The 13176-nt window shown below is 39.7% G+C and overlaps 1 protein-coding gene across 1 annotated transcript in view; it reads left to right on the forward strand.

Moving 5' to 3' along the window:
- Positions 1 to 5335, forward strand: part of MAN2A1 (mannosidase alpha class 2A member 1) — a 161888-nt gene extending 156553 nt beyond the window's left edge. Inside the window, exons 21-22 of the mRNA XM_030869905.2 lie at positions 849 to 959; positions 2584 to 5335. Coding sequence (XP_030725765.2) covers positions 849 to 959; positions 2584 to 2736 — 264 coding nt within the window. The 3' untranslated portion in view covers positions 2737 to 5335. The remainder of the gene's footprint in view (positions 1 to 848; positions 960 to 2583) is intronic.
- The last annotated feature ends 7841 nt before the right edge of the window (positions 5336 to 13176 follow it).

Below are 13176 nucleotides of genomic sequence, written 5' to 3' on the forward strand. Positions count from 1 at the left end.
TGCACTTCTTAACTTTTCCAAGGATTTTTAATTCAGTTTATTTATCATAAACATTTTCCCAGTTTAGAAACATAAAATTTATTAAATAGTTGTAATTTTAAATATTCAAGGACTTGAAGCATTTGTGACATTGCTACTTAAATGGGTGCAAGAAATTTCATTGCAAGAAACTGTATACTGATCCCTGTAGCTGACTTGCCATGTTTAGTATTTTCCTTTTTGCCTGCACAAGAAGAATAGCTTCTGTAATGTGAATTTAAATGATATATCAATCTAATAAATGTGGTTGGCTTAGCAAGTGATAAGCATAACTAATTCAATTTAAATGCCTCTTATATAAAAATAATGAACCAGTACATTAAAGATTAAAAATGTTAATGCAATTAGCAAAAATTAGTATTCAACGAAGAAGCATGTTTCAGTTTTAAGATGGATAATATATCATTCAATGACAAGATAAGGACTAAATTCAGGTATACTTTATTCAGTTGATGGATTTATTAAAAATAAAATAAAATGCTTTATTTGAAGGAACTTTGATAAAACGATATATAATATGTGGACGAAAGATAACCCACGTCCTCAGGAACTATGGAGGAAACCAAGGCTTGAGTGACTTAACAGGGATTCTTAGAACATAATATCACCTGCCTCCTTGTGGGAGGGAGTGTAGCAGGGGGTGGGTGGGCACAGTGAGCATGGAACCTGAATGGAAATGGATTTGCCTGGATTCACTTTTCAATAAAATGAGCATTTGTGGTTTGGGGACACTGACGTCAAGGGTATGCAATAGTGTCAGTATTTGCCTTAATGTCACCGTGGCGTGTTGGCGCTCTGCTCATTTGCAGGTGGATGGCAAGCATTCCAATGAGGCAGCCTTGATCCTCCACAGGAAGGGGTTTGATTGCTGCTTCTCTAGCAGAGACACGGGGCTGCTTTGTTCCACTACCCAGGGAAAGGTGAGCTGAAAGCTTATTTTTGCTTGTTGAGTTAGTGTGCTTTGAAATCCTTACTTTCTGCAGATAATCTTGACAATGAGATGTTTCATTGCCTCTTCGCTGACTCATTCCCCTCAACTTCAAATTAGTTCAAGTTTCCCCATCTTAAGAAAGCCCTTTCTTAACGTTCAGTCTCTTCTTGTCACCATTAAAATGCATAGGCAAACATGTACACGTTTGAAGGCAGTGTCCTCATCGATTCTTAGGTCTTCCATTTCCAACCTGCATAGCACCTTCTTCCTGCCCACCCCCTCATTTCCACCTCTCTCGGACATGGTCATGTATGATCCAGTTCAGGGGTGGCAAACCCAAGTCCTACAGGGGCCAAGACAAGTTTTACAGTAACTAAAGTGGGGTGCTGGCTTGCAGTATGGGAAGAGAGGGAGCAATGAGACTGTGGCCAGTGGGATAACTCAACCGAAGACCCCAGGGCAGCTGTACTTAGCTCCAGTCAGTTGTTTCCCCAGGGGAAAGATGCAGGGCTAGATCTTCTGATTAAGCAAGATTTGCATATGAGTCCACACTCTGCAGACCAAACAGATCCTCAGGCTGACCACTGCTTGGTGGCTGCGCATTTCTGACTTCAAGGCGGTCTTGCTGACAGTTCTCATCAGAGAACTCTCCTTGGAAGCAAATCAGCCTCCAATCTTATGCCTGTGGCTCTGAGCTAGCTGTAACTACAAGAAGATGCTTGGGCTGATTCTAGCACACTGGCGGGTCTCCTCCACCAAGTCAGCTCAGGGGACCCAGCTCTTCTCCAAAACCTAATAGACATAGTGTAGACCAGACTCAAGTAATTCAGTTCCAGCCTTACAAAATTAGTATGTGCATAGGACCCAAAAAGAAAAGAAAATATAGTAGGGGGGCCTAAATCTGCTTAGATAGATAAGCTTCTGCATTTCTGTTCCTCACCCTGTATGTGGTTGGTGCTAAGAAAGCACTGATATCTTTGTTTCATTACATTTGCACTCTCCCTTATTAGTGATGATCTGAGAATACTTGCTTGTGAACATTTGTACTCAAACATTAAGGCATTGAGTCTTTAGGGGGTTATACGATCCAGAGAGACATATTAGAATAACCTGCTAGAAGTGAGGACAGTATTTTCTAAACAACCTCCCCACCCTATAAATGGGACTCACTGACATGATGGGCCTTCCTTGTGGCAGCCTGTGTCCTATCTCCCGGCTCTTTGGGCACAGGGAATATGGTGGATGAGCACCACTGTTAGGGGTAAGTATTGACTGAAAGAGGATATAGATGTGTTTAAAGCTTCTTGGCCTATAGATGTGCTTTCTTTTATTGAAAAAATGGCCCCTGCACCTGATGTGTTCTCAAGCAACAGAAAAGGAATCCAGAGCCCATCATCCTCCCGTTACAGTTTCCTGTGTCTCCCTCCAGGGTTAGTCTCCACGTTCAAGTATGTAGAGGTGGATTTAATCTCCCTCCCCTTCCCCTTATTTTTCATTAAAAGGGAACTTCAAACATACTTTTCACTTTTTCTCCCACTGAATATATAGATGCGCTACTAATCTTTCTACAAAGTTGTTCTAAACGTGCAATTTTTTTATCATTTACTTTTTAGATATTGGTACAGAAACTTTTTAACAAGTTTACTGTTGTAAGTCTCATACCTTCGTCATTATCCTTGATGCATTCACCTCCAGACGCCCGAAATATAAGTGAGATCAACTTGAGTCCCATGGAAATCAGCACATTCCGAATCCAGTTGAGGTGAACCTGGCTTTCAGATTTGGATTGGGAAGCATTGGCTTTTATACACTTCTTGGTTTGACGTGCAATAAAGAAGCACATTATTTTAGCTTCTGGCTACTGTGAGGACATGAAATCTGTGATTTTTTTTTTTTTAAACCAGTACAGTAAGAGAGGAAAAAAAAAAAAAAGCCATGCTATAAACTTTTTTTTTTTTTAAGTTCCTTCCATGAACTACCATCGTCAGTATGAATTGATGCAACAAACAAAGAAATGTCTAAAGACAACCTCTCAACAGATTGTATCTCAGGTTAAATGTTAACTAATTATATCTGTGTTGGGGGTTGTGAAGAGATTGTTGTAAGTATTCATGTTGCTGACCCTTTGTTAGTCTTACAAAAATACCCATTTTTACCAAAATGGAATAAAAAGCTGGTGGGTAATAGCTAATGGCCAAAATGGTTGCAATCATTCATACATGTTAGAAAAATTTTATGTGTTGAAATATGTGGAAAAGTGCAATCCGTCAACCCTTATACATAGTTGACTATGTGTTTTTCTACCACTTGTACCACTTGACCCCTCCCCTCCTACCCTTTGTAAGTATTTCCAGAAATATCAGATTTTGACTCATTCAGTAGTAGACAAAGAGGCATATTTTCATTACTTGACAGTGTGGGATAGGTGCAATTTATTCCATTGTCACTAAAATAGAAGAAGCAATTCCATAGGTACCATGACCTCTTTTAGGTACCACAAGGTGTCTTTTTACACAGCTCATTTGAATACAGATGTTCTGAGAAGGGGTTTTCTATTTTAAAATTATCGTATCAGAATAAATGTGCCTTATTTTTTTATAAGTCTTGTTAAATCTTTTGGTGTCCATATTATGGTTGGGGGAAGGGAAGAGGCTGGGGGGAGGTGGAGGGGTGGGTACTTTCTATGACACATAAATTGTATAATTTTTGCCTGACAATGCTGGCCACGTTCTGATCTGTTTCATTAAATTTGTGGTGATGTTACTTTAAACATTTTGACTATTTGAATGTACTGAGATGTCAGAAAACAAAAGAAGGAAGAAAAATATTGTTAAGTAAAATATGCTGCTGCCAAGGAGACTGCAACGTGAAGCAAGGATTTTGTAACATGCAGAATCCACATGCTGTTTCCGTTTCACAGGAGTTCACCATTTTGAAGAGAGAATGCTTTAAAATAGACCCTGTTTTAAACCCACTTACATGTAGCTCATCATAATTTATCTTATTAAAGAGTATGTTTGTTCAGTGAATTCCAGACTTTTGTACATGCTAACCTCAAAGTGAAGCTCTAAACCTATGTGCCATTACAGTACTCTTGATAAAATTTATTTGGGATCATCGTGAACTTGACATTAAAATAAAAGCAACATTAGCAACATTTAGAAGATTCAGTTTTAGCATAGAAAGGATTCTTGACTATATGCACTTCTGAAAATTCTCTTTGTGTTAACTAATAGATTTAGTATTACCTGACTTTAAACTTCCATTATACCTCCTGCCATTCCAACATCTTCATACAGAAATAAAACACAATTTCTATGTTATCATGTAGTCTGATTATCATCTGGATTTTCAGTCAGGATGCAGCTCCTAAGATTATTGTTATGTTAAATTCATAAACTTCTTTCTCCTTTAATTATTAAGGAAACAATACTAGTGTTGATCGAGATATTACAAGGGAGTAATTTCATGCAATAAACATGTACTGTAAGTTTTCTTCCTCATTTTGGGGGGATAAACAACTTTAAAAAAAAAAAGCTTCCTTTTTGTGGACATCTACAGGTGTTAGGATTACCAGAAGCAAATCCCAGGAATGAGATCAGTATTTTCGTTGTGTCTTAAATGTAGAACCTTCCTATAGGAGTTCACTGTGTTCTGTGGTTTAAGTGGGTGTGCTTAATTGTTCTGGAATTTCTGATCAATTGAAATAAAAAAATCTTGATGCAATAATAGTGGTTTTGCCACTCCCGGTTGTTTGAGATGGATCTGTCCCGTGTTTGGTTGGGGTCTTATTCAGTGTGTGTTGCCACCAGCTGCTCACAGATAAAGCAGAAATTCTCTTTTGCCAGCAAGTTTCTGCTTTTTATTTTTAGAATAAATCATCAGGGAAATGAAGAGAGGATGCTTTTGCTTTGGGTTGTGGTCAAGAACTGATTAAATGGTTTAGTGACCCTGGCACACGCTAAAAATCAAACACTTCAGTTGTGATCTCAGTGGCATATTTGTTTGCTTATGTTTTATTACATTTATTATTTCAGATGTTCAGTAGTTCATTACTTTCTCTTATTTTTTTTCTGAAAATTTAATTTGTGCTTATAACTACAGTGTTTGAGAACTCAGCATCCTTGTTTTCTACAAATACTGATTAAAACAAAATGCTGTAAAATGTAAAACATTGTAATTACCTTCCCATGTCTTTGTTGTATTTGTGCTGAAATGTTTTCACATTCCTTTTTCTGGAAGAAATTCTTTGCTTTCATTTTGTTTATGTTGCTTACCTTGAAATCAATAGGTTTTGATATTTTCTCTTGGAAGATTTTATATCTTTTTGGGAATATGTAATATATCTAATAAAAGATAAATATTATCATGCACATGGTCCTCTAGAGTAGTTCTTAAGTCCTATTTTGTAAACAAGATATATTAAAACATTTTGAGGGGTAGGGTGGAGGTGTGAGGGCTTGTTCTTTCTTCCATTATGAATGAATCGCTCCTTCTTCAGTCCATTCTAGTTAGAAAAGATAGTTTTAGCAAGCAAGTAGCAGGTGGGGGTGATAGTGAGTTTCACATCTGGGTTTGGGGTCAGCTTTGAGGTTGGAGTCCAGGAACCTTCCCAGGAACGCTGTGCCTGTAGGACCTTCTGAACCAATGAGCAGGGCGAGAATTGTGGTCACATTCCATGTATTCCAGGATAAGATGAGAGTAAACCAAGATGTGAAATGAAGAAGGTCCGTGTGAGCTGATCCGGAAGGTAAGGTGTGTTGGAAGAGTGGAATCTGGAGGCACTCTGCCAGCCTGCTGGCCCAGACCAGCACACAACTTAGTGGTTTGGGGGGAATTCCTTCAAAGCCAGGAGGTGGGGGAGGGGGAGGGATAAATATCCCAGAGGTACATATGGGTTACCCAGGCAAACGATACATGCTGACTAGGAAGTTTGGACTTGTTTTGAGTGACTTAAAAAGTAAAGAGATTAATCAATTTGTAATATGTATATACTGAGCTATAAAACCCTAGAGAAATATTAATAAAAATACTAATTTCATCGTCAGATAGTGAAAATTATTTTTGGCTGCATATTTGATGGTCAGCATGTCAAAATCATTTGAATGTTAAAACTGGTAAAGAAAAATTTTGTGTAGGTGGGCATATGTTCACATTCCTCCTACAGAGCTGCGATGTGAAACCAACTAAGGGTGATTGTGGCTGTGAATGGTTGAAGTAGTGGCCCAAAGGGGAGTGGGAGGAGGACCCTATGACATATGCTGCCGTATAGCCTATATAGAGAATGCCTGAAGAGAGGTAATGGACGAGCCTCCTTCAACGTACACTGGCTTAAGCAAAAACAGGTGATTTATTGTCCCTAGTACCTAAGGTTCAAGGGTAGACAGCACTCCAAATACAGCTGTAGCCGACTCCAAGGTGATGTCATCCAGGATATGTTTTTTTTCTCATGTTTTGCTTTCCTCTGAGTTATTCTTCTCAGGCAAGGACTGCACATTTGATGGCAAGATGGCTACCAGCAGACTCAGACTTGCATCCCAGCCGGCTTAGTGACCCCATTGGTAAGAGCACCTTCATCCACATTTTCAGCAAATGTCCTGGGATTGACAGTACTGGCCGTCATCTTGCTCATATCCTAATGATGGTGGCTAAGGGTAGAGTTAGGTTCAACTGAACCCCATGGGCAAAAAGCGTGAGAAATAGTCCTCTCATCATCCCCCATCTCATAGAAAATGGGATTCTACAACCAGAGGAAAGGGAGTTGGATACTGGGATACTATGGATTCTAGGCAGGCAAAATACAGTACGAAATATTGCTGAGAAAAAACAAATGTGCAAATTTAAAGGAAGTAGAAAGCACACTTAGCTTCCATTTCAGGAAAGGTTTCATAGAAGAGGTAGGCTTGAAATATCAATAGTTCCTAAAAGATGCATTTGACTTTAGGAGGTAGAACAATATGCGTGTACTCCGTAAAAGACCAGAATGAGGAAGGACATGGTAACAGCAAGCCTGAAGAACTAGAAATAGTTCCTTCTGTCTGGAGCAGCACCGTCCAATAAAACTTTTCTGTGGTAATGGCGAGGTTCTTTCTACATGTGCTGTCCAGTATGGTAGCCACTAGCCACATGTGGCTCTTGAACATTTGAAATGTGGAGAGTGCAACTAAGGAACTGAACAGCTTATTCTAGTTGAATAGCAACATGTGTCTACAGTATTAACCCTGGTCTGGAGCACATGGTAGCTATAAGATACTAATAGAAAATACAACTTAAAATGCAAGTTGAGGACACATTCTGCTACAATCCTGCTACTCAGTGTGGTCCTCAGACCAGAAGCATTGGCATTACCTGGAAACTTGTTAGTTCCCCGCCCCCAGACCTGCTGAATCATAATCTACGTTTTAGCAAGACCCCCAGAGGATTAACGTGCATACTAAAGCTCCAGCCTAGAACATTTTTCAAGAAACAAAGTCTCTCACGCCTGTTAGAATGGCTGTTATCAAAAAGTCAGTTATCAAAAAGGCAAGAAATAAGAAGCGTTGGCAAGCATGTGGAGAAAAGGGAACCTTCATACACTGTTATGATTCCTTTTCTTTAGGGCTTTGCACTGGTTCCCTCTGCTTCAGTGATTCTACTTTCATACCTTCCTGGGACAGGCTCCTTGTTATTCTGCTTTGGTTCATAGTCACCTTCTCAAGAATCTCCCTGGACCAGCCAATTTATACAAGTCCTACCTCCACTTCTTCACTAAGTATTTTATTACCCTGCTTCCTTTCTTCCTAACAGAGCCAAGTGTGAAATCATGTCAGTTTGCCTTCCTCACTGATATAAGTGCTACTGAAGGCAGGAACCCCAGCTGTTCGTTCAGCCTTGTTATCCCCACACTTGCAACAGCAGACATTCAGAAAATAGGTGTTCAATAAATTGATGAAAATGTTTATCACCATTAAGTGTTGAGAAACAAAAATCGCAATTTTCAGAATGAGAAGGCTGTGAAGTCCCTTACATCTTAATTGTATTTGTTCATGTTATTTTCCTGCTGAAAAGTCCCATTACCAGAAATTAAAGTATAAACGTTTCAAGCTGCATTCCTAATTTGCCTAAAGGATGTGACCTCTTTATGGAAGATATTGTTGCTTAACAACCAGCTACTGGCCCTCTGGCTTCTTTGCTAATAAAATCCTGATTTGATTCACATATCAGACAGCCATAAGCCTCAGGAGGTGAATTGTGATTGGTCTAAATTAGTCACGATGATTTCCTTCTCTAGGCTTGATGACTGATTTAGGAATTGACTTGTGACACAATTTTGGCCAATGAACTATGATGGGAAGTCTGTTGAGGGCTTCTGGGAGAGGACTCCTCCTCAAAAGGGCAGAGCATCTTATCCTCATGCAACAAAGTTCAAAGGCAGTTTTGTGTAAGTGTTGATGCTGGAGCTGCTGCAGCCATTTTGCAACCCTGCAGAGACAAGCCTGACGACAAAAGTCAACTGGATGACCAAATAACAAATGAGTAGAGCTGATGATGCTGAGCTGCTGAATGAACCAACTCCCACCTTCTTGTTATATGAAGTAATGTCACTTTAGTATTTAAGACAATTCGAGTTTAGTGTTATGTTACAAAGAGCTGAAAACATTTAAACTGATGCCCCTCACTGCTGCCTCAGCACCGTGCTCTCTTGTTTTGAATGGGTACATGTGTACTTGCCTGACTAAAGCTTAGTTGTAAAGTCAGTTTCTCAGAACACAGCCTCTTACTTTGTCCCTATTGCTCCCACCACCTTGCACATTTGCTCAAAATATTAAATAAAACTGTTCTTAATGATATTGTGTAGACATTTTTTCAATGAGAAGCAGGATTTTTAAAAATGCAAAATGAATCCAGGATGTGTGTACTAGCAAAATGCCTGAAGACTGCAGAGCTCCTTTGGCATATGCCCTCAGAGAGTGTCAACTCAAATGTGGAATTGGGGCTGGCTTCTCTAGTATGGTGAACCTTATGTTAACCAAATGATAAGCAAAATCTGGAGGCAGAGGGGAAGAAAACCAAGGGGCTGGGGTGGGAGCAATGAGTCGGTGGAGGCTAGCCTCTTTGAAGTATGTCAGCTAATTCTTTAACTATTTTAAGATTTTTCCAAATAGATTTAAATCTTTGAAGGACTGTAAGTGAATTTCTGAATCTCCAAAGCAGGCAAAGGAAGGAAATTGTAACAGTGCTATTTTAAAGGGCATATTTTAAGGGCCTTACATGGAACCCAGTGTTCTTGGCTCCCGTGCTCTATGTAGCTTTCCAATTTTTTATTCATAAGCTTAGCCTTGGGGCTCATTTTCTGGTCCCAAATCTAAGTGGCAATGTTAGCAAGCAAGATGTGTCTCTAGGGTCTGGATGTGTGAAAACTCTTTTACTAAACCAAATGGAGCCCTCATTGGTTGACTTTCAGAGCATGATCTGAAGTTGTGAGGAGGCCTTTGTTTTGATCCAAAACTCCCCCCCAACTGGAGCAGATCAGAGCACTCACCTTTCTTGGGATGGATGTCCTTGTCACATGCAGGATTGAAAACATTTTGGGCTGGCTCTATGGAAGTGAGTTTTCAAAAAAAGTGATTTGACTCATTTGTTTATTTTATCTTCCTAGATGGATTTTTAAAGTGCAGTTAATAAGATTACTTTGAAGTTTAAATCTATTTTCTTAAGAAAAATCTACAAATTCATCTTCATTGAATGTGTGGGCTCCCATTAATAGAGTCTGAAGGCAGTTGGTTTTAGATTTTGCATTGAGCTTTCAATAAACATTCATGGGAGTTGTCATTTGCTCAGGGTACCTGTGCCCTCCTGTCTAGTAAGGGAGAGAAATCGTGCATGGAGTTAAGGTACTAGAAGACCAGAGGGCAAGAGGGCCATGTTAGCGCTGGCGGCACAAATGATAAGGTACTTAAAGCACATAGGAAGGAGACTTTGCTTCCATATGGAGTGATGAGGGGAGAAGAGGAGGTGGGAGGATTTGAGCTGAGCCTGGAAGGATATAAGTATATCACCAACTAGATGTGGGAGAGGAGGGTGGCATGGCACCAACAGCATGAAAACAAGAAATCTCATGTCTGGTGGAAATTTTGTGAAGGGAAATCATTGGAAGTTATACTGGAAATGTTTTTGTATAATTTAAAGGCCCCCCATAATCTGTATCTAGACTTTGGACTCTACAGAAGAAAATGGAGATGCGGTAGTATGCACATAGATATTGATTGATCAACACATTTAAGAAGGTGAAAGGAAAGAAGCATGTGTGTAGTTTTCAGGAACCCTTAATAATTGCCAGTAATTGTGAAGAAAGGGAAGCATATATGTCTGAATTGATTTTTTTCATTGTAGCCACGTGATGCCTGATTAAGGCAATTAGTTTCTTGTGTATGAGACTGTTGACTTCAGAACTCTATAGTGATTTTATTAGTGAAATAGTAATCTAAGCTTGGACGGAACCATTTTACAGGGTATCGAAGTAACTAGCTCCTTTCATTAGTCCATAGTGCATCTACTTCAGGACTGTCTCTACAATTTAATTTGTCAGCTATAAACTCTAGAGTATTTGTCACCCAGATAAGAGGTCAAAGAATTAATGAGACACGTTATTAAAATACTTTTAAAAGGGTCTACTATTTTAAAGTTTAGTAAAACTTTGTCATATGCAGTCTCTTGGGCCTGTGTCATTGAAACGTAATGATGAGGTTTTGTAAGTCAGTAAAAACTACATAAGGTGAAAGACCAGCCCACCTGATCCTGAATCCCACCCTGTTTGCATGATGAGAGATGATTGAGATTTCAACAAAGTTGTAGCCCCAGTTCTTACAGCTTTAACAGGTATGGGGGACATGGAGCCCTTTGAAGGCCAACACTTCAAATTAGAAGGGAACACAAGGGGCAAGATGGCACCAGCAAAAATGACTGGTTTTTGAAAATATGCACCTGGTTTCATTAAAATCTCTAGAAATAAACAATGAAAATGAAAGCTTTTCAATATTTGAAAAGAAAGCTACCTACTTGAACACCTGGTACCATGGAGCCAGGAGGCTGTAGGAGTTCCAAACTTGCCAGGGTTCCCAATAGAAGGCAAACTGTCTGTCTCGGGCCTGTAGGGTCTGGTGTTGCCATCTGTGTGGTTATGACAATCAGCTACCTGATAATGTTTGTAGAGCAGCGGGGGCTCGTGAGAGCGGGCAAATATTGTCAGAGGACGAGGGAAAAGAAAGGATCACTAAATGCTGATTCCCTTTTCTCTTCCTTTTTCAGAAGTCATGGCCGGAAGTAAAATATGATCATAATAATCATTGCCAACACTTACTGAGTGTTATGTACCAGGCACTGTAAATACATGGCATACTTAGGTATGCCTTACAGCCACCCTGTAAAGGCTGTACTATTATTATACCCATTTTACAGAAAAGGAAAGTGAAGGCTAAAGAAATACAATTCCAGTCTTGGTCTACTGGGGGTCTGAGAACTACGGTCCACAGGTCAAAGTTAGCCTCCTGCCTGTTTGTGTAAATAACATCTTATTGGAACACAGTGATACCATTTGTTACATACTTTTTATGGGTACTGTATGGCTACAAAGGCAGAATTGAGTAGTTGTGACCGAGACCATATGGCCCACAAAGCTGAAAATATTTGCTGATGGTCCTTTAGAGAAAAAAGTAGACCTTTTGTCTGACTATAGAGTCCACTTGATGTGGAATCCCCAGACTTGTCACTTCAGTGAATATTGAGAACATTTTAACTATAAAAGAATGGAAAATGTGGCAGCAGTAGTGGAAAGAGCATGAGACTGGGAGCCTGACAATCTAGATTCTTGTCTCAATTCTGCAAAAAGTAACTGGGACCTTGGAAAAGTCACTCCACCTCCTAAGAAATCTTTCTTCCTGATCTGCTCATTAAAGCCACACTGCCAAGCTTCCAAATTAAAAGATTTCCTAAACAGTTTTTCTGGTTTGCAAAAAGCTATTTTAACTGATCAAATAAAATGCATTTTTACCAGTTCTCCATGGCAACGCTCACAGCTCTTGCCAAATAACCTTTTGAAGTCCTATTTCTGCATGTTTGGGGTATGGCACCTTTGGGTAGAAAGATGTTTCAGAATGGGAATATTCTGTTTAATGCAAAAACTGTTTTGTTTTGTTTTGTTTTTGTGAATGCCAGGGTTTCCTTCCACTGAAACCACCTAAGCCTGAAGCTTTTTCTAGGGAGATTGAAGGCTGAATGTGAAGAGTAATATAAAAAATCCCAAAAGGATTATGTAAAAACCATTGAGTTTCAAGCTGTGAGTCAGCACCAACAGCACCTACATGTTGTGGGCTTCAGATCAGTGCAGGGACCTGTGGAACAGGAGATTCTTCCATTGAAGGACTAAGTTAAGAAATCACTTTAAATCTCAAGGAATCTTAGTCTTTTGCCATCTGTGGTGAAAAATCAGTCCTGGTGTAGCTTTACCCTGAAAGATTAAGGGAAAGGACTGCTTAGGGGAAAAAATACAAGCTGCCTTGTGATAAGTGCCTGACCTACTGCCTGATGAGAAGGCTGGTGATGGGACCTGTATCTTGTTCCAATACTGCGTCGTGTTTGTTTGAAGCAAGAAATGTGTTAGTTTGGTGATCCTGTCTTGACTCTTTTCTTTTTAAAGCATAAAGATTTGGAGTGGGAGCAGGAAGGAAATAATTAGATGTATATCTTTGAATTCAACCTGAGTCAAGTTTGAGTGTGAGAGAAGCTATAAGTATATTTTAGAAAGAGAAAGACGTCAGAACTTCATGTCCACCATTTAGGAATGAACTTCCATTTGGCAAATGTCAGTTGTGTCCTGTCGAGTCTCAAGTTGGTAAAGCACTGCACATCCTGAGCCTGATCTCTTATGACATAGGCATGTGTCGTGGGTTGAAGCGGGGGATGGGGAGGGGTCCCAAGAGATTTGTCCATATCCTAATCCCTGGAACCTGCTATGTTACCTTATGTGGTACAAGGGTCTTTGCATATGTGATTGAATTAAAGACCTTGAGATGAGATGGATTATCTGGGTGGGCCCTAAATCTAATGCAAATATCCTTATAAGAGACAGCATGGAAAACACAGCAAGGAGGAAGCAATGTGACCACGGAGGCAGAGACTAGAGAGATGCGACCCCAAGTCAAGGAACGCTGACAGCTACCTAAGGCTGG

This window comes from Globicephala melas, chromosome 3, assembly GCF_963455315.2.
Source record: "Globicephala melas chromosome 3, mGloMel1.2, whole genome shotgun sequence".
NCBI classification, from domain to species: domain Eukaryota; kingdom Metazoa; phylum Chordata; class Mammalia; order Artiodactyla; family Delphinidae; genus Globicephala; species Globicephala melas.